Source organism: Schistocerca piceifrons, chromosome 5, assembly GCF_021461385.2.
Source record: "Schistocerca piceifrons isolate TAMUIC-IGC-003096 chromosome 5, iqSchPice1.1, whole genome shotgun sequence".
Classification (NCBI taxonomy): Eukaryota; Metazoa; Arthropoda; class Insecta; order Orthoptera; family Acrididae; genus Schistocerca; species Schistocerca piceifrons.
In genome coordinates, this window is record NC_060142.1 from 106,796,342 (window position 1) to 106,822,251 (window position 25,910).

General features: G+C 43.1%; 1 protein-coding gene across 1 annotated transcript in view; it reads left to right on the plus strand.

Annotated features, from left to right (window-relative positions):
- The first annotated feature begins 4,385 nt into the window (after positions 1-4,385).
- LOC124798334 (probable cytochrome P450 6a14) overlaps positions 4,386-25,910 on the plus strand; it is a 57,579-nt gene continuing 36,054 nt past the window's right edge. Inside the window, exons 1-2 of the mRNA XM_047261687.1 lie at positions 4,386-4,416; positions 22,233-22,462. Of these exons, the coding sequence (XP_047117643.1) occupies positions 22,243-22,462 (220 nt within the window). The 5' untranslated portion in view covers positions 4,386-4,416; positions 22,233-22,242. The remainder of the gene's footprint in view (positions 4,417-22,232; positions 22,463-25,910) is intronic.

The following is a 25,910-nucleotide window of genomic DNA, read 5'->3' on the forward strand; positions in this document are numbered from 1 at the left end:
GGTGTTCTTCGGGTTGAGCGTTGGAGCTGAATCCGTCGTATCCAGTCTCCGGACTGGAGGGCATACACAACACCGACTTCATAATCCTGGAGCGACATTACAATGGATGCGCGGGCAGTGCTGCTGCTCACGAGCCGGCCGAAGTGGCCGTGCGGTTAAAGGCGCTGCAGTCTGGAACCGCAAGACCGCTACGGTCGCAGGTTCGAATCCTGCCTCGGGCATGGATGTTTGTGATGTCCTTAGGTTAGTTAGGTTTAACTAGTTCTAAGTTCTAGGGGACTAATGACCTCAGCAGTTGAGTCCCATAGTGCTCAGAGCCATTTGAACCATTTTGCTGCTCACGTGGCGCTTGCGTCATTGCGACGGGCGCGCTAAACAATGAGCTGCAGCTGGCCTAAGTACAGCGAACAAGGAGATAGCGTGTGCCGAAAGGACACCTCCTCAGAATTTTCAATGAACCAAAAGCAAGAGAGAAAAACAATTTTTAAAACAGAGTGAAAGGACAATTTTAGAAATTTTAAATTTTTCCCCTGTTCACACCATACAACTTAACAAATGTAAAGAGAAATAACAAAGACGTTAGCACAACATGGATGTGCAATTATGTAATATAAGTACCGGGTGATCAAAAAGTCAGTATCAATTTGAAAACTTAACCACGGAATAATGTAGTTAGAGAGGTAAAAATTGACACACATGCTTGGAATGACATGGAGTTTTATTAAAACCAAATAAATAAACGAAGTTCACAAAATGTTCGACAGATGGCGCTGGACAGCAAAACCTCAGTGACTGCGCATGACAATCGTGTATAAAAGGAGCTGTAATGAGAGAGAGAATCAGATGCGCCAGCATTCGCAGCATGTTGACGTTACCTGAAAAGGCGCTTTTAGTGAAGCTGCATTATCAGAATGGGGAATCTGCTAGTTCAGCGTTACGATCCTGTCGCCATAGGAAGGGAATTCGAACGGGTAAAGGTCCGTTGACAAATGCAGCTGTGGCGAGAATGATTTCGGAGTTCGAAGCCACGGGTTCTTTAGACGATAGGCCCCGTAGTGGCCGACCGAGCACAAGGCGTAATGCTGCTGAGACAGTTCAGGAAGAAATGGAGACTGTAGCGGTTTCGTCTATGGACGGGGAAGTCAGCGCTCGTGCAGTCGCACGTCGCACCGGCATTCCATACACTACTGCTTGGTTGGCACTGAGGCGTACCCTCCGATGCCATCCGTACAAAATCCATCGGCATCATGATCTGTTACCTGGCGATTTAGTCAAGTGGAGGGCATTTGCGTTGTGGGCGTTTCAGAAGATGGCGGAAGATGGCGATTGGTTGAGTAACGTGTTGTGGACCGACGAAGCTCATTTCACGCTCCGAGGGACTCAAAAATGGTTCAAATGGCTCTCAGTCCCCTAGAACTTAGAACTACTTAAACCTAACTAACCTAAGGACAGCACACAACACCCAGTCATCACGAGGCAGAGAAAATCCCTGACCCCGCAGGGAATCGAACGCGGAAACCCGAGTGTGGGAAGCGAGAACGTTACCGCACGACCACGAGCTGCGGACGCTCCGAGGGACTGTCAACGCCCACAACTGCAGAATTTGGGCTACCGAAAATCCTAGAACTGTCGTGGAAACTCCATTGCACGTCGAGAAAGTCACGACATGGGTTGGATTTACCACATCTACCGTTATCGGACCTTTTTTCTTCGAGTAAATGCGTGATTCTGGTTTTGTAACTGCTACCGTGACCGGTGAGAGGTACACCAATATGTTACAGAATCGCATCATCCCCAGCCTGGCTGATAAACACCTGCTGGAACGTACGATGTTTATGCAGGATAGCGCTCCACCCCATATTGCTAGACGTGTCGTTTGGTGATGACCGTGTGCTCAGCCGCCACTTTCGTCATGCTTGGCCTCCCAGGTCCCCACACCTCAGTCCGTGCGATTATTGGCTTTTAGATTACCTGAAGTCGCAAGTGTGATCGACCGACATCTCTAGGGATGTTGAACGACAACATCCGAAGTCAATGCCTCCTATAACTCCGGACATGCTTTACAGTGCTGTTCACAACAGTATTCCTCGGTTACAGCTATTGTTGAGGAATGATGGTGGACATATTGAGCATTTCCTGTAAAGAACATCATCTTTGCTGTGTCTAGCTTGTTATGCTAATTGTTGCAATTCTGATCAGATGAAACGCCATCTCTCGGACATTTTTTGAACTTTTGTATTTTTTTGGTTCTAATAAAACCCCATGTCATTCCAAGCATGTGCGTCAATTTGTACCTCTCTATCTACATTATTCCGTGATTTATTCAGTATTCAAATTTATACTGACTTTTTGATCACCCGGTATATGTGAATGTATTTGTGTGTATGAATTTGCAATGGGCAACGAAATGAAGCTTTGTAGATATACTTGTCGTAGCATAAGGGTATTAAAACTCCATTGACTTGCACCAAGTGACTGAACTATGAGCCCCAGTGTAAATAAGGTTACTGTATACTGTCTCCCTAAATAAAGAGACTTATTTCTGACAGTATACAGTAGGGTGGCATTTGTGATGTACCTTTCGCATTTCTTACTTTTATGTTTTCGTTTTCTTTAAAGGCAAAGAGAAAACGTGAAGCGGTAGCCCAGCGCTGAGCCTGCGCCTACCGTCATGTATTTTTGATTTTCAGATGCTAAAAAACATAAGATGTTTTTCCTGTTCCTCAGTGAGAGGAAGGATTCGCGCTCTGCTGGTTATCTTAGCGCGTAGTTGCAGACCGCCATTTTTGGCGATGTGAAAAAGTGAGGAGTATGTATTTTCTATGCGCATCGAACAGAAGAATATAGTATTATTTTATTAACTAAAAGGTTGTATGATTTATTATTTCAAGTAGTACTGTAATGAGAAGAACTGAAGCCCACCTGTGTACTTCGGAAAATTACGAAGATCCAATTAACGCAAAATGGACACGGTCAAGATTTTGTAGGTGGATACGGCGATCAGACATAAATTTGTAAGCATAGACCTAAAACAGGAGAAGAGCTATTTCATTTATGTGGAACTAATGAAAAGATTCTTTACCCGTTTACATGCACAGCCCAGCTTATTGTGCTTGTCCCAGTGCCGAAAAATTAATCTCGTTAATTCCATATAACTAAAAAACATGTTATAATTTTTTATTATAATTTTTTATTATATTATATCGTAACACCTCATATCGCTTTGCAACCTTATGCCCAGATATTTAAACGACTTGACTATGTCAATAAGTACACTAGCAATACTGTATCCGAACATTTCAGGTTTTATCTTCATACTCATCGGAATCAACTTACATTTTTCCACATTTAGAGGTAGCTGCCATTCATCACACTAACTGGAAATTTTGTCTACGTCGTCTTGTATCTCCCTCCAGTCACCGAACTTGGACACCTTACCATACACCACGGCATCAACGACAAACAACCGCAGATAGTTATCCACTCTGTCAGCGAAATCAGTCATGTATATGGAGAACAACAGCGGACCTATCACACTTCCCTGACGCACTAATGACGGTACCCTTGTCTCTGATGAACACTCGCCGTCGAGGACAACATACTGGGTTCTGTTATTTAAGAAATATTTGATACACTCACATACCTGTGAACTTATTCCATATGCTCGTATCTTCGTTAACAGCCGGCAGTGGGGCACAAATATCACAGCTGACCTTGTATCTATGTCGTATAGGAAATCAGGTTTTATCTTAGTAGCACAGGCCTGTTTTGCTGCATATATTGTTTACGTCGCATTGGTCAAATCTGGCCGCATTGTTTTCCTATTTTAGCACATTTCTCGCATTGTTTTACCGAAGGTTTCAGTGTCAATATTAACAACCGCTGCTCATTGTAATTGCCATTCCAAGAGCTCCTGAATGCATTTATACGGCACCATTACAAAAAAATGACCATACTTATTTCAATATCTTGATTGATACCAAAATTCAGGGCGTTATCGATACAAAACATCAGGTTGCTCTCGATATACTACGAACTGCAGAAACCCCCTTTACGTTATCTGGAACGGTTTATGAAATGAAAGATGTGCTAAGTCTTAGGTGACTCATCCTGTATGCTTATTATCACCATAATCATTTGTGCGGTCGACAGCTCCACATAATATCTTTTATCGTGAGGTGACGAAGAACAACAAGGACGCATATTCCGAGCAATCAGAAATTATCTGATTTTGTCTGAGTCACTCTTACAGGCAGTTTCCTCTGGGATTCCGACTGATTACCGGTTTCTCTGCCTCGCAGTAGATGACGTCACACGAAATTTCGCACAGTCACTGTGACTGGCGGAGCGAAGGCCAGCTGTTATATGAGGGAGCAGAGAGCGGGCTTCAGACAGGAGACAGCTCGCCACCCAGCGGTGAGTGTGCGGAAGCAGCCGCGTCTTGTGCCATCTCTCTCCTAGCTGCTCACTGCTGCGTGCTGTGGCTTGACGTGTCGTGTGTGTGTGTGTGTGTGTGTGTGTGTGTGTGTGTGTGTGTGTGTCATCATTGTCTTTATGTTCTATTTTTGTACTATGAAGACTAACTGCATAGTGAGAGCTCTTGTGCTCATTAGTCAGTTCCCGCGCTTGTAACAGACAGCTGGCGGAACTGCCGTAGCTATGCGAACCGAACCAGCAGGTGTGCACTGCTCCGCCTTTGAACGTCCTTGAACTTCTCTGCGCATGCGCATTTCGTTGTTAGATCGTTGTTTTTCAAACAGCCTCGTTTTGTTTGTCAACAGCCGCGGCATTACTTCGACGAAAGTTATTCCACAAACACAGGTTGCGACGTTACCGTTCCACGGACTAAGTATGCGCGACTGACTAGGTACGGCCGTGTCGGAATTTAGTGTAGCTCCTGATGTTTCGTGGCTTTAGTGTAGCAAGCGGCGATGGAAAATGTGCTCGCAGATACGGGGGATGGTGTACGGATGGTGTCATTAACTGTCTGAACGACAAAAGTAGGTAAGAGAGATTGCCGATGAAAAATGCGCATTGTTTTCAGAGAGATTGCCTATTAAAACAGGCATTTTTTTTATTTTTGCATGGAGTTATTTCCGTGATCCGTGTGCCATATTCATGATATACGTTATGAGATGGCATGTGATTGTTGAACAAACGGTTACAGAGACTATTAGAATTATATAGGCGACACTTACATCAACGCTAAAGCCAGAGATGTTTAAAAATACCTAAAAATCATTTAGAAACATTAAAAAGGTGATAAATTATATTCTACTAGCTGACAAACACGGTGTTGTCCGGTACTTATTTACTTTAATTTTCTAATCGTCCATCTCTTCCTTCATCCTCTCTCTGTCCATTTCCTTCTGCCCCTCTCTCTGTCTGTTTCCTGCTCTTCCTTTCCTCTGTCCTTTTCCTCCTCTCCCTCTGTCTGTTCGTATCCACCTCCTCCGTCTCTCTCTCTGTCTCTTCCTCCCCCTGCCCCTGTCAATCTCTTTCTCTCTCTCTCTCTCTCTCTCTCTCTCTCTCTCTCTCTCTCTATCTCCTTCTCTGCTCTCTGCCTGTCCATTTCCCTCTCCCCTATCTCCTTCCACCTGCTTGTCCTTCTGTCTGACCCTATCTCCCTCATCCCCTTCGCAGTTTGTGCGTCTCTTCGTCCTCCCTTATGTCTGCACGTCATCACACTCACACCAATAGTTGGCAGCTGTTTCTTCCCAGACTGTAATTAATATGTGTACCAAATTCGACTGATGTTGTTCCGATGGTTTAGGATGAGCTTTTTACCTGTGGCTTTGCCCGCATATGCATATTCAAAGATATTTCACAAATATTTAACATATTTCATACGTATTTGTACACACATGTTACCTACTACCTATATGTCTAGAGAATTTCGCCCTGCAGTTTCATTTTCACTTAATGTTTATGATACCGTATCTTCTAACTTATATGCTGTACAATGATATAATTGTTGCAGGTGCCTTTTGTGCCATATGTGGACACAGTTGGCGAAATGTATTGCGAATAGAGATAGTAGCAAAGACGTAATAAATTGAAACATCCAGTATGATGCGGTAGTTTTTTCTCGCATCTCAGCATTTGGCTTCATATCTCCTCAACCATGTGTTGTACAGTGCATATTTTTGTAGGTACATTAAGCTGCAAATGTGGCTGCTGCGGCAAATGTGGATCCTGTATACTAAAGTGCTGGGAATAGAGTTAGTGGTAACGAACTAATAAGTTTAAACGTCTTGCACGATGAGGTAGTTTTTGACACATTCGGCTTTTATGACGTCATTATCTCCTGACCTAAGTGTCGTACAATGACGTGATTTTTCTGATACGTACAGTAATATGTGTGTATACTGTCTGCAAAATATCTCAAGAATGCAGTCAGCAGTAAAGGAGTAATAAAGTAAAACTTTATGTTTCATATGGCCGTTTTACTGCATGAATAGTGGAAATCTGAAAACAACAAAATTTTTCCCTTTAAACATTTTGTGGGGGTCGTCAATGAGAACAAGTTTCATAAACTTTGAAATTGCAAGTCACTAAGTGGTCTCTTTCTCAAATACTGGGTAGCTAAAGTATGGGCTACACTGATTTTTCACCCTCATTCCCATCCCTTGGTAGGCATGTGGTTCTTACCCACACGGTGATTCTTTCCAGAGAGTTAATGATATGTGTAGCAAAGCTGGATGAAATCGGTCCTGTGGTTTAGGGGCAGATGTAGAACATACATACATGCATATGTAGGTACATCTATTTTAATAATTTGTATGAGTTTTTAAGTTATGATTTCCCTTGAACAAAGATAAAAGCCGATTTTATTTATGATTAAGGGTAACCACACATCTAAACCTGAAGTCTTCCACTGTCTGACATTGTTGAGCCTTATTCTCTTTTTTTCATGTCAGTCTTCTGTGTGTTTCGAAGCGGTCTACCACGAATTTCTCTCTTGCCCTGACCTCTTCACCTAAAAACTGCGCTTGCACGCAACGTCCTCAGTTGCTTTTTGGGTATATTCCCATCTATGCCTTTGTCTACAATTTTTGCCTTATGCTGCTCCCTCTAGTACCACGGGAGTTATTTCTTGATGTCATATAGTCTTGTCCGTTCTCCTTCTGAGTATTTTCCACACTTTCCTTTTCTCGTTGAGTGTGTGGGGAACTCCGCTATTCGGAACGCTGTCAGGCCACTTAATTTTCAACATCCTTCTCAGGAACCACATCTCAAACGCTTCGCCACGCGGTTTAGCCGCGCGGTCTGGGGCGCCTTGCTACGGTCCACGCGGCTCCCCCCGTCGGAGGTTCGAGTCCTTCGTCGGGCATAGTCGTGTGTATTATCCTTAGCGTAAGTTAGTTTAAGTTAGAATAAGTAGTGTGTAAGCTTAGGGACTGATGACCTACGCAGTTTGGTCCCGTAATATCTTACCGCAAAGTTCCAAATTTCAAACGCTTCGATTATTGCAGCCCAAGGTATACTTTCATACAATGCTGTACTACAAACGTACATTCTCAGAAATATCTTCCTCTGATTTAGACCGACTTTTGATACCAGCAGACTATCCTTGACCCGTAATGCCCTGTTTTCTAGTGATAACGTGCTTTTTATGTCCTCCTTACTTTGTTCGTTACGTGTAATTTTTCTTCGTGATCCCCCATTTTGCTGTTAAGCTGATCGCTAATCTCATTTACGATACTTCTCACTACTTTCGTCTTTCTTTGGTTTACCTTCAGTACATTCTTTACTCATTAGACTATTCATTCCAATCAACAGGTCATGCATTTCCTCTTCGGTTTCATCGGCGATTCTAATACCATCAAGGAATCTTAACATTGATATTCCTTCAGCCTGAATTTTAATCTCACTCTTGAACATTTATTTTCATCATATTACTTTTTCGACTCAACAGTAATAGACTGCATCCCTGGATTACACCCTCTCGAGATTTCATTCTTATTATTCTATTATCGTAATGTGTAAGAGGTGGTGGCAGTATTATCAACTCTCATCTCTACATTAAAACGAAATACTCGTAAATATTCACCATGTAGCCATACTTACAAATTAATTTGTGATGTGAATGTAAAATGACTTGTTCTACATCATTGCAATTTATCGTCCAAAAAATCCATGGAACGTGAAACTAACTAACTTTGCACACACTGTATGTTACCCCTGTTTCCCTGTAGCTTACTCCTTTTTTTTCTGAATTTCGAGTATCGCGCACTACTCTGCGTACTCCAATATTATTCCAGGTTCGACATATCCTAAGAACGTGTAGTGATTTTTCTTAAGTCTTGCTTCCACTACCACGATCAACGTCAGAACTGCTTCTGTGACGCCGACCGCTGTGACCGAGTGGTTCTAGGCGCTTCAGTCCGGAACCGCGCTGCTGCTACGGTCGCAGGTTCGAATCCTGCTTCCGGCATGGATGTGTGTGATATCCTTAGGTTAGTTGGGTTTAAGTAGTTCTAAGTCTAGGGGACTGATGACGTCAGATGTCAAGTCCCATAGTGCTTTGAGCCATTTGAACCATTATTGAGCTTCTGTGACGCCTTTACTTTCCTTGAGCCAAACTGATCGCCATCTGACAGGTTCTGAATTTTCTTGTCCATTTTTCTGTGTATTGTTCTTATCATCCATGGGATGTTAAGTTCATAGTACGATAGTTTTCGCACTTATCTGCCATTCCCATGTAGAGTGTGTGGATGATAATTTTCCGAAAGTCTGATACTGCATCTCCAGACTCATGGATTCCACAAACCTGCTGGAACAGCCACTTCTTTGCCACTGCCACTAATGAGTTTAGAAATTCCAAAACAGTTTTATTTGTACCTTCAGCCTTATTTGATGTCAACTCTTCCAATAATCTGTTAAACTCTGGTTGTCCAATATCTCCCATATCAATTTACAGGATAGTACCGCAAAATTTGAGACTCCTGGAAGCTGGAGGAAGTGAAATGGGATATGTTGATTTTCAGAAAGACGTGAGCTGTAGTTGACGACAATTTTTGCAGGATAATGTGTAAAAGATGAGAGGGGAGAGGATTCTGCAGCTGTTGCGAAGGGATAGGCAGGTGTGGGGGATAGCGGATGACATTCTGAGGAAAAGCGATTTTAAATATGAAAGGGCGAGCATTACTCTGCGCGGGTTCCATGGTCAGGCAGTGAGAGACGGAGAGAGAGGGAGCATGAGGGATTGCGTGGGGAGGGTGAGCGAGCAGATGTAAACATGAAAGGAAAGGGGCGGCGGGTTGATGTATAACTGCGGCAGCGTACAGGGACACGTAACAATGGATGAAAGGACAAAATAGTGAACAGTTTTTAAAAACGGAAACTGTCATTACTACGTGGTGAACCAGTGCCGGCAGTACTTTAATTGGTCAGGTCATTTTCCGCTGCGCAGCAAGGCAACATCAGCAGATATTAGGTTTCGAGTTTTGCTTACAGTAACGGAGCTGCGTGTTTTCGAACTCAGAAACTTGGATTTGCCGCCTAGACAGTCTTTGATATGCCGCGTAACAGATATTTTTGGGGAGGTTCTTAATGCTTGAATCGAGACAGAACGTTTTCGCGGCACACAGGTTTAAATCACCAGATGTGTCAGGCATGGAGTTTTATCTCAACAAATATGTCGTGTGCGGAGGAATTCGGTTTCGCATTTAGCTGCCAGTCACAGCACAGATAACGGACAGTTAAAAAATAACTGATAATGAAAAATAACTTAAGCTGCGATGACTGTCAACAAGTTACAACCGTTTGGCACTTATCTATTCTCAGTGCGAATATAATAAACTTTATTGAGACAAAGAAGCTTATGCCCACGAATCGAATGAGCATGGGTTTAGAATGCGTCACTCATGCGAAACTGCGAACTATCGACGAGGGGCGACAGGTAGAGTTCATATTTCCAGATTTCCGGAAAGCATTTAACAAGATGCCCCATTGCAGGCTGTTAACGAAGGTGCGAGCATATGGAAAAAGCTCACAGATATGTGAGACGCTCGAAGACTTCTTTAGTAATGGAACCCAGTATGTCGTCTTCGATAGCGAGTGTTCATCGGAGACAAGGTTATCGTCAGGAGTGCCCCAGGAGTGTGATAGGACCACTATTGTCCTCTATATACATAAATGATATGGCGGACGGAGTGGGTAGCAAACTGCGGTTGATGCCGTGGTGTATGGTAAGGTGTCGAAATTGAGTGACTGTAGGGAGACACAAGACGACTTAGACAAAATTTGCAGTTCGTGTGATGAATGGCAGCTAGCTATAAATGTGGGAGAAATCTAAGTTGATGCGGATGAGTAGGAAGACCAAACCTTTAATGTTCGGATAGAGTATTACTAGTGTCCTTCTTGACACAGTCACGTCGTCTAAATGCCTGGGCGTAACGTTGAAAAGCGATACGAGATGGAACGAGCATGTGACGACTGTGGTAGAGAATGCGAATGGTCAACTTCGGTGTAGCTGGAGAATCTTCGGAAAGAGTGCATTCTCCTTTACAGGGAGAATGCATATAGGACGCTGGTGCGACCTATTCTTCAGTACTGCCGCAGTGTTTGGAATCCTATCCAGGTCGGATTGAAGGAAGACATTCGAAGCAATTCAGAGGCGGGCTGCGAGATTGGTTACCGATAGGTTAGAATAAGACGTAAGTGCTACGGTGTTGCTTGGGAGACTGAAATGGGAATCCCTGGAGGGAAGGCGATGTTCTTTTCAAGAAACACCATTGAGAAAATTTAGAGATGCGGTATTTGAAGCTGACTGCAGAACAATTCTGCTGCTGCCAACATACATTGCGGGTAAAGACGACGAAGATACGAGAAATTAGGGCTCATACGGACACATATAGATAGTCGTTTTTCTCTCGCTCTATTTGCAAGCTGAAGAGGAAAGCAAATGAGTTATGGTGGTACAGGGTACCCTCCGCCATGCACCCTACGGCAGCTGGCGGAGTTCTGATGCAGATGCAGTGTGCAGTTCTGTTACGAAACTACGGAGCTAGTTGACGTTTAACCGTCGTGTCATGCTTTGTGCATTCAGCACCATTCTTGGATGGAAATATTTTATTTTTATTCATTTATTTAATTAACCTGCTCTCATTAGCGCCATCAGGTTCTTTCTTATTGCGGACCAGGGTTTCACGCGTACAATACACTTTTTACACCATAGATACCTAGCAAATAACGATTTTAATATGCAAATGGTATTAAAACGATTTGAGTGGTATAGTGAGGATGAGAGTAAATAATACTGACTGTGAACTACAAAAGCTTATACTGGCTGTACTTCTGTTACTGTTTACTGCTACCTCTAATCATGATAACAGCTATAATACTGAGCTGCACGGGATTTGCCGAGGGGTCTAAGCGGCTACAGTGATGGACTGTGCGGCTGATCCCGGCGGAGGTTCGAACCCTTCCTCGGGCATGGGTGTGCGTGTGTGTTCGTCCTTAGGATAATTTAGTTGAAGTAGTGTGTAAGATTAGGGACTGATGACCTTAGCAGTTAAGTCCCATAACATTTCGCACACATTTTTGAACAATAATACTGAGAATAATGATAATAATAACAATAACGAATTTAAAGGCGTTCAAAACAGATGTTTTATGATTTAGCGAGTCCTGGGTAAAGGAAATTTAAGGAAACTGCACCAGGCAAGTACACTGAAAGAAAAAGTATAATAGATTCTAAGGAAGGACGTATGGTGGTAACAGAAGCAGTGGTAATCATTATTGTTGCTTTAGAAGATACGTCAGTAACTGCCTTCTGAGTCTGTATGTGTTATTTAGTTATGTAACATAATGTGGGTGATTATTGCAGCGTCGAGTTTCTGTTACTGACAAGGACTTAGAGGAAGTAGCTGAACAATGGAGAGGGACGGAGAGGATTTTGGTCTGACGGGATGGGACGTTGCTGTCATTTTGCTCAGGCAAGAGCGTCAAGGACGAGGGGAGATTATGAGAGACTGTCTGCGTTGATAAGACAGTAGAGAAGACCGATGGTACGGAAATCCCTGCGCCTGTCTGCACGCAGCTAAGGCAACTGTTCATAAGTTGGCGAAATATGACCACAGATTCGAACATCACACGTATAAAGAACAATGGCATTCATAACCCGTTCCAGGTGCCGAGAGATTTTCTGAGAAAGGCCTTGCAGAGTAACATAGCTGAAATCAATAATTCGGAGTATCAAAGTCTGTACGTTTCTTTCCTGTTATTTTTGTAAGCTATCTCTGACTGCCAGGGCATCATCTAGACTGAAATCTCAATACATTTACTTCGAATTTTGGAAACAAGGCATCTGATGACTGTCTTTCGTTGGTTACAAACAGCGTTACTTCGTCTGCCAGATGAAGTACAGTTTACACAGAGAGAAAAGAGTGTAAAGATTAGTGGAAGTCATGTGCCATGACTGATGATGAAGCTGCCCAAGCAAAGCGACATCAGTACATGATCAATTAGTCCCTGCCGTTACGAAATACCTGAAGGGAAAGAAACTCGCTAAACGTTCTATACTGATACTCGACAATTTGACATCTCATCCATCCGAAGATGAACCTTAAAAGGTGAAATAAAACCTTTATTTCTTCCTGCCAATTTAGCATGTGTAATATTACCCGTGGACCAGGGGGTCAGTGGGTGGCTGAAGAGGCGATACAGTCGAAAATACATTTGATCAGTTTCAGAAGGACACAAGAAGGAAGCAGCTCGTTTCAATGAAATTAATAAAAATAAAAGATGAAATCAACACAGCTGCCTCAGTGTTGGAAGAAATTGAGGCATCAACGCATGAAAAATCTTGGCGCAAACTGTGACAAAAAATGAATGACGCTAAAGATGAAACACCGAAAGAAACGTGTGAAGAGAATCAAGTTGAAACAATCTACGCAAAGAGTGATGAAATTGAGATGTAGACACTCCAGCGATTTTGAAGCAATTGCTGATTTTACAACCGGTTGTTGAGCAAAATGATGTAATGGAGTGGATCCTTACAGCTGTCGTTGAGTGCACAACGGGTGAAGAATTAACTGACGGTCAAATCATTGATGCCGTACATCGAACAACGGATGAGAACAAGAAAGACGATGACGGCAACAAAGACAAAGAACCTATGGCTCGAGTACCGCATACAGATCGTAAAAATGGATTTGATATAGTATCTCAATACATCGAACGAAGCTCTAAGTCTCCCCCATAAGACATTTTGTGCATACGTAAAGGCGGAGCATTGCGACAAAATCAACGTCGCTGGTTGCTAAGCAAATGCTCATTCCAGATTCTTTTTGTCCTGCTTAAGAACAGAACATTTTCTTACCATGCCATTTCATGTTTTAAAAAGTTAATTGCAAGTAAATTGTCTGTCACTTCAGTACTGTAATAAGGTAGGTAGAGCTATTAATCTTTCACTCACATTTACAGTATCTGACCGTACATTACAGGCGTGTCTTACAGTACAGATACTACACGACTGTCCATTAAATTGCTACACCACGAAGATGACGTGCTACAGACGCGAAATTAAATCGACAGGAAGAAGATGCTGTGATAATCAAATAATTAGCTTTTCAGAGCACCCACACAAGGTTGACACCGGTGGCGACACCTACAACGTGCTAACGTGAGGAAAGATTACAACAGATTTCTCATACACACACAGCAGTTGACCGGCGTTGCCTGGTGAAACGTTGTTGTGATGCCTCGTGTACGGAGGAGAAATACGTACCATCACGTTTCCGGATTTGATAAAGGTCGGATTGTAGCCTTTCGGGATTCCGATTTATGGTATCGCGACATTGCTGCTCGCGTTGGTCGAGATCCAATGACTGTTAGCAGAATATGGAATCGGTGGGTTCAGGAGGGTAATACGGAACGCCGTGCTGGATCCCAACGGCCTCGTATCACTAGCGGTCGAGATGAGCGGCATCTTATCCGCATGGCTGTAACAGATCGTGCAGCGACGTCTCGATCCCTGAGTCAACAAATGGGGACGTTTGCAAGATAACAACCATCTGCACGAACAGTTCGACGACACTTGTAGCAGGATGGACTATCAGCTCGGAGACCATGGCTGCGGTTACCCTTCATGCTGCATCACAGACAGGAGCGCCTGCGATGGTGTACTCAACGACGAACCTGGGTGCACGACTGGCAAAACGTCATTTTTTCGGATGAATCAAGGTTCTGTTTACAGCATTATGATGGTAGCATCCGTGCTCGGCGACATCACGGTGAACGCACATTGGAAGCGTGTATTCGTCATCGCCATACTGGCGTATCACCCAACGTGATGGTATGAGGTGCCATTGGTTACACGTCTCGGTCACCTCTTGTTCGCATTGACGGCACTTTGAACAGTGGGTGTTTCATTTCAGATGTGTTACGACCCGTGGCTCTACCCTTAATTCTATCCCTACGAAACCCTATAATTCAGCAGGATAATGCACGACCACATGTTGCATGTCCTGTACGGGCCTTTCTGGATACAGAAAATGTTCGACTGCTGCTCTGACCAGCACATTCTCCAGATTTCTCACCAACTGAAAACGTCTGGTCAATGGTGGCCAAGCAACTGGCTCGTCACAATACGCCAGTCACTACTCTTGATGAACTGTGATATCGTGTAGAAGCTGCATGGGCAGCTGTGCCTGTAAGCGCCATCCAAGCACTGTTTGACTCAATGCCCAGGCGTATCCAGGCCGTTATTGCGGACAGAGATGGTTGTTCTGGGTACCGGTTTCTCAGTATCTATGCTCCCAAACTGTGTGAAAATGTAATCACATGTCAGTTCCACTATAATATATTTGTGCAATGAATACCCGTTTGTCATCTGTATCTCTTCTTGGTGTAGCAATTTTAATGGCCAGTAGTGTAGTTCACATTACACTTTCGTGTAAGATTTTTTAATGTGCCGACGTTTTCTTTTCGTTTTGTTACTGTTTTAACATGGAACAGAATTTCAGACAGTATTTCCAGTTGAAAATTAAAGTCTTACTGTACTGTATTGTGATGTTACAGGTAAAAAAAAATTTTTTTTCTCCGATAATCCGACCTTTCTTACCTTGCGACCATGCTCTCGATCCTGTAGGGTACGGATTAGCGAGGTTTTACTGTATGCAGGGTGTTACAAAAAGGTACGGCCAAACTTTCAGGAAACATGCCTCACACACAAATAAAGAAAAGATGTTATGTGGACATGTGTCCGGAAACGCTTAATTTCCATGTTAGAGCTCATTTTAGTTTCGTCATTATGTACTGTACTTCCTCGATTCACCGCCAGTTGGCCCAATTGAAGGAGGGCAATGTTGACTTCGGTGCTTGTGTTGACATGCGACACATTGCTCTACAGTACTAGCATCAAGCACATCAGTACGTAGCATCAACAGGTTAGTGTTCATCACGAACGTGGTTTTGCAGTCAGTGCAATGTTTACAAATGCGGAGTTGGCAAATGCCCATTTGATGTGTGTATAAGCACGGGCCAATAGCCGTGGCGCGGTACGTTTGTATCGAGACAGATTTCCAGACCGAAGGTGTCCCGAGAGGAAGACGTTCGAAGCAATTGATCGGCGTCTTACGGAGCACGGAACATTCCAGCTTATGACTCGCGACTGGAGAGTGCTACGGGAGAACCAGTTGTTTCCGTACCATGTACAGCGTGTGCAGGCACTATCAGCAGCTGATTGGCCTCCACGGGTACACTTCTGCGAATGGTTCAGCCAACAATGTGTCAATCCTCATTTCAGTGCAAATGTTCTCTTTACGGATGAGGCTTCATTCCAACGTGATCAAATTGTAAATTTTCACAATCAACATGTGTGGACTGACGGGAATCCGCACGCAATTGTGCAATCACGTCATCAAAACAGATTTTCTGTGAACGTTTGAGCGGGAATTGTTAGTGATGTCTTGATTGGGCCCCATGTTCTTCCACCTACGCTCAATGGAGCACGTTATCATGATTTAATACGGGATACTCTACCTATGCTGCTAGAACATGTGCCTTTACAAGTACGACACAACATGTGGTTCATGCACGATGGAGCTCCTGCACATTTCACATTTGGTGCAGGATTCTAGAGCGAGACGTTTACGAGGAATCGTATTTTGAAAAGTTCCCACACTGACTCTTGTACAGCATCTGTTGTAGCACACACTCAGGAACAACACAAGTGTATACACTAGGTATGTCGATTCTGACTGTAGCCTATCCCCGATGTTATTCAATCTGTATATCGAGCAAGCAGTAAACGAAACAAAAGAAAGAAGAAATAAAAGAAGAAATAAAAACTTTGAGGTTCACCGATGACATTGTAATTCTGTCAGAGACAGCAAAGGACCTGGAAGAGCAGCTGAACGGAATGGACAGTGTCTTGAAAGGAGGATATAAGGTAAACATCAACAGAAGCAAAACGAGGATAATGGAATTTTGTCGAATTAAATCGGGTGATTAGGAAATGAGAGGCTTAAAGTAATAAAGGAGTTTTGCTGTTTGGGGAGCAAAATAACTGATGATGGTCGAAGTAGAGAGGATATAAAATGTAGACTGGCAATGGCAAGGAAAGCGTTTCTGAAGAAGAGAAATTTGTTAACATCGAGTATAGATTTAAGTGTCAGGAGGTCGTTTCTGAAAGTATTTGTATGGAGTGTAGCCATGTATAGAAGTGAAACGTGGACGATAAATAGTTTAAACAAGTCGAGAATAGAAGCTTTCGAAATGTGGTGGTACAGAAGGATGCTGAAGATTAGATGGGTAGATCACATAACTAATGAGGAGGTATTGAACAGAATTGGAGAGAAGAGAAATCTGTGGCACAACTTGACTAGGAGAAGGGATCGGTTGGTGGGGCATATTCCGAGGCATCAAGAGATCACCAATTTAGTATTGGAGGGCTGCGTGGAGCTTAAAAATCGTAGAGGGAGACCAAGAGATGAATACACTAAGCAGATTCAGAAGAATGTAGGTTGCAGTAGGTACTGGAAGATGAAGAAGCTTGCACAGGATAGAGTAGTACGAAGAGCTGCATCACACCAGGCTCAGGACTGAAGACCACCACACTCGCTAGCATTTCGACAGAGATGTCTGAGCAGGCTGCAGTAATACGTTGTTGCATATCAGCGGATGTTGTTGATATGTACTTGTAGACAGCAGTTTTCAACTTTCCCCACAGAAAGAAGACTACAGGCATCAAATCTGGGAAGAGGCCGGCAGGCCCTCTGCGTCCAATACAAAGACTTGAAAACAATTTGTTGAGACGTGCTGTTATACTTGGTGCACTTTGGGCTGGATAGCCATCATGTTGGTATCACAAATTCGTGTTCTGTCTATGAAACACGGGTGTGTGAACTGATGGTTCACTATCCCACACCACATGTTTATGGTGGAACGACTGCTGCACACGTGCTAGCATTTTGGCAGAGATGTGTGAGCAGGCTGTAGAAACACGTCGTTGCATATCAGCGGATCTAGCTGGCTGTCGTCCCCATTTGACAAACGCAACGGGGATTGTCAAGAGACAAATAGTGCAGGTTTCGGAGGTTTATCCGGCCATAATTGGTTGAGTCTTTTTATCACTAAACAAGATACATGATACATCTCGAGTACCCTTTCTTAATGCCCATGTACAGAAGTTAATACGATTCTCATAATCGTTTTCATGCTGCTCTTGGTGAAAAGGGATGTGATAGCAATGGAACCTTGTCGACGAAGAATGCGTTGGACACTTGCCTCACTTGTGCCACTTCCTCCTGCGATTGCGCTGAACCTAAAGTGCGTATCAACTGCAACAGCAGCAAGAACATTAATTTCACCCTCTTCGGTCGTCATTTGTTTCCTTGTTACGTTGTCAAGGTGTTACACTACGACTTTCACGTAACTGCTTGAAAATGTTGATAAATAATTTCCGAGATGGTTGATGTCAGTTGGGATATCTCGCAGCATACAGTTTAGGCAAGAAGAGATTAGAAGCTTTTGAAATGTGGTGCTACGGAAGAATGCTGAAGATTAGTAGGGTAGATCACGTAATTGATGAGAAGGTACAGAATAGAATTGGGGAGAAGAGGAACTTATGGCGCAATTTGACAAGAAGAAGGGATCGGTTGGCAGGACATGTTCTGAGGCATCAAGTCATCGCAAATTTATACTGGAGGGAAGCGTGAAGGGTAAAAATCGTAGTGGGAGGCCAAGAGATGAATACACTAAGCAGATTCAGATGGATGGAGGTTGCAATAGTTACTCGGAGTAGAAGAGGCTTTCACAGGATAGAGTAGCATGGAGAGCTGCGTCGAACCAGTCTTTGGACTGAAGACTACACAACAACAACACACAGTACAAGACCGAACTGCATTGTTTCTACTCTCTCCATATACGATGAGCATGTCGCCTTTTTCTGCACTGGTAAATCCCATCGCCCGCTCACGACCTACTGCTTGAACCGTCACACACTGACTGATTAGCAAGTCGCAATGCACTCAAGGAACACACAAGCGCACTGCAAGCAAACATAGCACCATCGTTTTCAGCAGCTATGATAGTTGAAAGGCTGAAGCGAGTGTCGGTGTGGAAACTTTTCACAATACGATGTCTCGCACTTTGGTAATGTCAACAGATCTTTTTCCATATAAAAAAGTGTTTGTGAGCACAAAAAATACACTTTCTAAGTATGATTAGAGTATGTATATTGGCTAATAGTACGAGCCCCAGACTACCGATCCATTCTCTGAAAATCGGACATCAATAGCACTTTTCATTTCCGCAATATTTACGGTGCAAGTTTTAGGTGATTCACCCTTTACACATTGCGCAACAAAAATTAAAGTATCACTTTTTCGAAACCCCATAACTGTCACACACTGCGACGCATAATTCTGAAATTTCGCACAGGGGTGCCCACAATGTTCATCTCTAATGGTGCTACAGTGTGGCACGCTGTGACGTCACCCTCGGGCTCAGCAATAATTCGAAGTGTAAACACATGCGAAAAAAAGGCCAGAGTTCAGAAGTTCATGTGAGCTGTAAGGTGGGTTAATAATGCCACATTGCCACCGTATGTCACCACAAATATTCTGTCCTAAGCCCTTGTGGACGTGTCACAAGATGGGAAGGTCATGACATCCCCGTTAGCCATTTTTCAACGCTTACTGTGACGCCTCTGCAATTGAAAAACGATATCCACCGTTGAAATCATACGATTTTCTTGTGGGTGGGCGAGGGAAACTTTACAGACATCAAGCCACTCAGAATACATACTTAAAAGCTCCAGTGGGTGACACAGGGAGAGTCAATGAAACCACCCCTTCCCTTGGGACGTAGATGCCCACTCATTTCACTGTCGAATACGACAATTTTGCAGTCCAGTGAGCAATAAGATGACGTTCTTCACAACGTTTGACGCTGCTGCCCTGGGCGCTGCAGCTCTACTGTAAGGACTTCGTAGGCCGCAACCACACTGAACGCGATCTGCCCCTTTATAGTGTAGTGTGACCACAGTTTTTGCTCCGTTACACGGATTGGGACCGCTAGGAACCGTTCAGAACCATTCGAAGAAAACTGAACAGCGATCCGAAGCAGCAAACGGGTCTTTTGTTTTTTCAGGGCTTCTGTTTTCTTCACTTCTGTGGCGTGATCACAGGGGGATGCTGCATTATCATGTATGTGAATAAAACGGCAAACGGTCCCTCTACGACGCGGCAGTTCAGCAACTCCCTCAGTGACATCCCTCACATTTTTGTTGAGCACTTCAAAAATGTACCTGTGCGAGATTTCGACACCAATTTCGTCTCCAAGTTTCTCTAACTCCTGAGGGTTAGGCAATTCTTTCGACTCCCCATAAGTGGGTTTTGCCTACCTTCAGGTGCGAGGTCAGCCACAAGAGTAAACTGGCGTCTGCGTTTCTGACATGTACGTTTATAAACTGATCCTTTAATTTTGTTGCAGTACATATAAATATTGCAATTACTGGTAGAATGTCACTTCTTGCAACTAACAGGTTTTTTGAGTGTCATAACCAGAAGTCGTCTGAACAGAGACTTTCAGCATTTCGTCTTAGCGATTCATTTGACGGTCTCTGTTCACTTTTGATGAACAGGGCTAAAGTTTCACACAAGTGTTACGCACAAATATTGACTTTCACTCCCTGTCGACACGTAATTAGGGACGAATTCTTACAAATGCACAATGCACAGTTGTGATAACCGAAATTTTTATCTGTATATATCATCATCGGATCGTTATCCATATTCTTTCGTTCACTCAATTTCTCTTTCGTGTATTAAAATAACATGAGCACAGTTCGTTGTTTGCTTGAGCATGGGGGAGATTTAATTCCCAACGTGTGAACAACCTTTTGTCTTCCATTAGCGTCTGCGGAACAATCTATACTGGCGTTCCCTTTTTTGTTCACATTAGAAAGTCTTGGCTGAAAAATTGTTATCAATGTGTCTTTCCTTTCATATAATTAAAATCAAGGTTTCACTGAGGTTCTGGCAGAGAAATTAATGTCCTGAAGCGCCTGTGAAGGTCTATGGATGTAAGGAGTTGGGTTTAACGTCCCGTCGACATCGAGGCACCGAAGAGCTATGAAAGCCAGCTGTGTGACAGGAAACGTGCCAACTTGAGGCAATGAAGGTGTGTTAGTTGTCACAGATGCGAGATATAGGCGAGGCTATACCACAGAGAACGTCACGACAATCTGCAGTCCACAAAGATACACTGTATACTGATTTCACAAGTATTCTCTGTTCCTTTAGCTCCCATGGCCTATCTTTGTGAGGTTTTATTTATGCTCCACATTTTTATTATTTCTCATTTTTATTATTTCTCAAAAAAATGGCTCTGAGCACTATGGGACTTAACTTCTGAGGACATCAGTCCCCTAGAACTTAAAACTACTTAAACCTAACTAATCTAAGGACATCACACACACCCATGCCCCAGGCAGGATTCGCACCTGCGACCGTAGCGGTCGCGCGGTTCCAGACTGTAGTTCCTAGAACCGCTCGACCATCTTATTATTTCTCATTTTTATTATTTCTTGCCGTAAGTTTTGTGACAATTGTTTCAAGAACGTATCACAAAGGGGTTCTTCATAATGGCCCACACTTGGACATTTTTCTAAGCGTTGGATATTATCAGCAACAGCTTCTTATCTCATGATTGCGGTGTAATCTTAAGCATTTATCTTATCCAGCATCTTCGTGCTGTAGTGAGTCAGAAGTGATATATGATAAACAAACTTCTCAGAAATTACAAAATGGATATTCGGCCGAAGTTTCATAGCCAAATGAAGAGTGGGAAATGCACAAATGTGATATCAATGTAGCGAGCTTGAGGTCTAGTTTTGTGAAGAAAGATTTACTAGTTTGGAAGTAATTCTGATGTTTTCATTTCTTATCAGATCCCCGCAGATTGACAACGTCTCTTGCGTCTTCTGAATGCCATCTCTGTGGCCTGTGTATGTGTTAGGTCTTTCTTTCTTATTGTAAGCGAGACTGAGCGATGAGTGCTAACAAGTGCATCTATTACTTATACAGTTTTACTGTCATTTACTTCCTCACTCTGTTGCCTAGTGTTCTTTGTATCCTATGATGTTAATTTAATTTAGTGTCGATATAATATTCAAGCTCGTAACCTACAGCACAACCTAAGAAATTAAAACGGGAAATACGCTCTAAAATATCACCAGCAGCGCACCGTCTTTTACTTTAAAATCCGTTGTCTTACTCTTTCTATGAGAAGTCCAGACAATTTATCGAGCTTTTCGGGTTGTGCTCAGCGAACATCATGGTGTTCATCTAGTTATGAGGTCCTGTTTTAGTGCCTCGGTTGATCATGTTTTTCCATTGTCTAACAATGTCGCCAATATAGATATTTAAATTATAGTCTATAGGGTACACCGGTCTTCTCTCTAGCGGGGTTTCTTAAGTAATTTGTCACATATGTGTGTGTATGATAGCGCGTGTTTGTGTTTGTGTGTGGGGGTGGAGGGGGGGAGTGGGTGTTTAGAAAAAGGCGGAGGGCGTGAAGTGGTGGTTGGGGAAGGCGCGCGCGCACACATGCACACACACTCACTCACTCACACAACACACACACACACACACACAAAGAGAGAGAGAGATAGAGATAGGAAGGCTTGAGTGATATCAACAATTTTCTGTGAAATTCTGCACAATAATTTTTCCGTCAGCACATGAGAACCAATGCAATGCCTGTATGTTATTTTGCAGAGTCGCCAGCATGGCCTTCTATGCGGAGTCGTGGCTAACCGAGGTGTTGGTAGCCCTGTCGCTGGTAGTGGCGGCAGTGTACGCGTGGTTCTCGTACTCTTATAAGTACTGGCAAAGGAAGGGTGTGCCCTACCTCGAGCCGCGCTTCCCCTTCGGCAATGTCTACAACAGCTTCGTGGGAAAGACGTCCGGGCCGTTAGAGCTGAATGAAGCTTACCTGCAGTTTAAAGGTAAGAGGACACACCGAAAAGCTTAACTTATTCTTCCTGATAGTTCAGTCGGATAAGAACCTTATCATTAGTTTCGGAGATGTAGTTTCATTTCTGATCCGTTATTAAGAAACTCACGATCACTGCAAAGAACTACTTGAGGTCTCATAGTTTCCATATACGAACTAGATGGAGAAACTTTTTCTTCGATATTTAAACGGCTTTCTTAATTATTGTTTGGTTGACGTTTCGCGCTTTGAAGTGAATACGATATCGGTTTGGTTGTTCACCCACATGACGTTCTTAGTGTGTCACTTTTTTTAAATTATTGAATGCTAACAACGCCAAAAGTTTATGCAACGCAAGGTTTAGGAGGATAGCAACGCGGTAATGCAAGTAACAAGGCATATTATTCCATCACCTGAGTCTCTGTAGGGGAATCATTCATCTGTTTTCTTCTAATGACTAAATTTGGACACGTGTTGTATGTTCAGAAGATATTTCGTCCACACAGGTGAACTAACTGAATTCGATGTTGTTGTTAGTCGGGCTGACGGACTTTGTCATTGTCATCCAACAATGAATCGAAAACGCAACCATCTGAAGTAATGAAGAGCACCAAACTTAATTAATGAACACAACTCAAAACAAAGGAAGTAGAACGTAGAACATATACGGAATCATGTGAAAAGCAACGATATGTGATTCAGTTACTGGTACGATGCAAGAACCTGCTAGTTATCGCTCATTATCCTCTTTTAGCACAGGAAAAGTTGAGTAAATAATTAGAGGGTGCTTAACACATCGCGTCGTCAACAAGAAAACTCTCGCAAAAGGAACTGCGGCGAGCTTCCGCTTATCCAGCTTAACGTGAATCTGAGACTCCGGAAATAATCAGAAACCACAAATAAATCTAAAATACATTAGGCTCAAATTGAACATCAAACTACATTACGTACGCGTCACTAGCTCGAAACATTTAATTGATATTTATGGATATCTTCCCCCTAGGGAAAAGATGAGGCAGACATATAGCCAGTAGAACAGCTGTGGACGTGTTATTAAGGCAGAGTTCCCACAGTTATCTAAGGATGAAGTGAATAACATGTAAAATATGTTTCCTAGGGGAAAGATGAGGCAGACGTATAGCCAGGAGAACAGCTGTGGACATGTTATTAGGACAGAGTTCCCACAGTTATCTGAACATGAAATGAATAACATGTAAAACATTTTTCAGGCTAGTACTGGGCCCTGAGGCACATGCGTAACAGTATATTCTAAATGAAAACACTCAATCTAGGTGTAACAAAACACTTCAATATTCTTTTTGTATTTTTTCAAAGATCGGCTTACTGATAATCTGCTAACAGATGATGGGAAGCTTTCTGTATTGGCTATCCACGCACTAGAAAAAAATTTCTAACGAAGTGTGGCGTCCTGAATTTCTTACTCCAGAAGATCTACTCGCCGTCAAGTTATCTCAGTGGAAAAAGGAATCTGGAATGAACGATTCCACATGTGAAATGTTTCCCTCTGTTATGCACAAAGAAACCCTTATGGATTTCTTTCATTTCATGTGAGCCCTATCCCCAAAGGAACTCCACCATACGACTAACATTAGTTTATCAGTCACAGATATAGCCCGAAGCCTCTTTGTCGGCCTGCCAGAGAACCATTCACTGTCACGCCTCGAAATGAACTCCCATTCGACCACAAGTAAGGGCGCTCAGTTCTGGCAGAAACCGGGCCTACTACAGCAGCTGACCAGTCAGGAAAAACGTGGAACGTGCTGCACGTCCATTGGCTCCGCACACCTAAGTTCTAGCAATAACCTCAAGCTGTGCGACCGAAGCTAGCACCACTTGGAGCTTTAATCAGAGGACTTCCCAAACAAGGGCGAATTCGAATACAGCTTTCACTGTCCTCACTAAATAACTTGGTAACAACCCAGATAATATGTAACCATCCCCACACTATCATCAATACTAAAAAACATGGTACAACTGAGATACTGTGTAACAGTCCCAGTTTGCTAACAACATAAAGAAAATAACCATCCACACACTATGATCTCTAAACGTCCATTATAAACAACTGAAAAAGCCACTGTTTCCCCAGCTTTCTGGTGCATGATGATACTGGGCAAGGGAAGTCCTGGAATAGTATCAGGATCAGTGGCTTTGGGTTCTCTTCACTGACGTGTGCAGGATTTATTTGAACTCTGATTAGCAACTTACATAAATGCGAAGACGCCCTGGTAGCAATGCACTTTACAGGCATGCAGTATCACAGGTTCATCAGTGTGATGCGTCACGCATGTTTGAGGCCAATGTCATGACTGGATGCTGGACGCTTCTCTAAGGTGCCGATGGTCATTTGAGGACTGTGTAGTGTGAGGACAACATGATCTGTGGTCAATGTGGACCGCCATCGAAAATAACAAGAGTCTTGTGCTCCAACACCCCCACCACTTTCTGAACAGCAGACCAAGGAGGATACAATCGCACATAAACCAAGCATTAAGCCCTAGGGGATCACACTGACTGTCTAGAGAACGAAGATATTTTGTTGTATTTTTTCCAGAAAGTCGTCATCCCATGATTCTACAAGCACATTAGATCACCCTGGTCTACAGAAGATTGAGTTCGTAAGCATGAGTCATATAACACGCTTTCACTGTTGTCTGGTGACACTTTTTGTGTGATTACAGGCTGGAAACATACAATAACTGAATTTGGGATTCAAGTCCGTTATAGTTCGTGGGATGCAGCTACGAAATGTTCGCTGCTACCCAGCAGTAGATTAAAATTTAACAAATGTGAATGGATGTGCAATATCGAAGTGACTGCATTTACTTTGATTATTCTTTTGTTCGCAAAGTACAGTAAACGTTTTTTTTAGTTTAGTAAAGCTTCTTATTTCTCTGATCGCCTATACTCTACGTTCACACGCGTTCGCAGATATGAGTCAAAACATTTTCGAGCAGTTTGCACACAGGAAGTACGTGATTCGAGCAGTTTGCACACAGGAAGTACGTGACTGACAAAGTATATCTGTGAAACAAACTCTGCAGTTTCTGGTTAAAATTATACCAAAATAGATACGTGTAGAATTCCAACTTCAAATGCAAATTTCATGAAGTATCAACTGCATAAAATGGCCTTTTAAGATAGCAAAATCTGCAGCAGTATATGCACTTTAGGAGCATTTATCTCTGTTCATATAACGAGTCTGGTTAGGAATAGCAAGTGTAAGAGTTTGCGTGAAACCTGTAGCTAGCCGGAGTGGCCGAGCGGTTAAAGGCGCTACAGTCTGTAACCGCACGACCGCTACGGTCGCAGGTTCGAATGCTGCCTCGGGCATGGATGTGTGTGATGTCCTTAGGTTAGTTAGGTTTAAGTAGTTGTAAGCTCTAGGGGACTTATGACCACAGCAGTTGAGTCCCATAGTGCTCAGAGCCATTTGAACC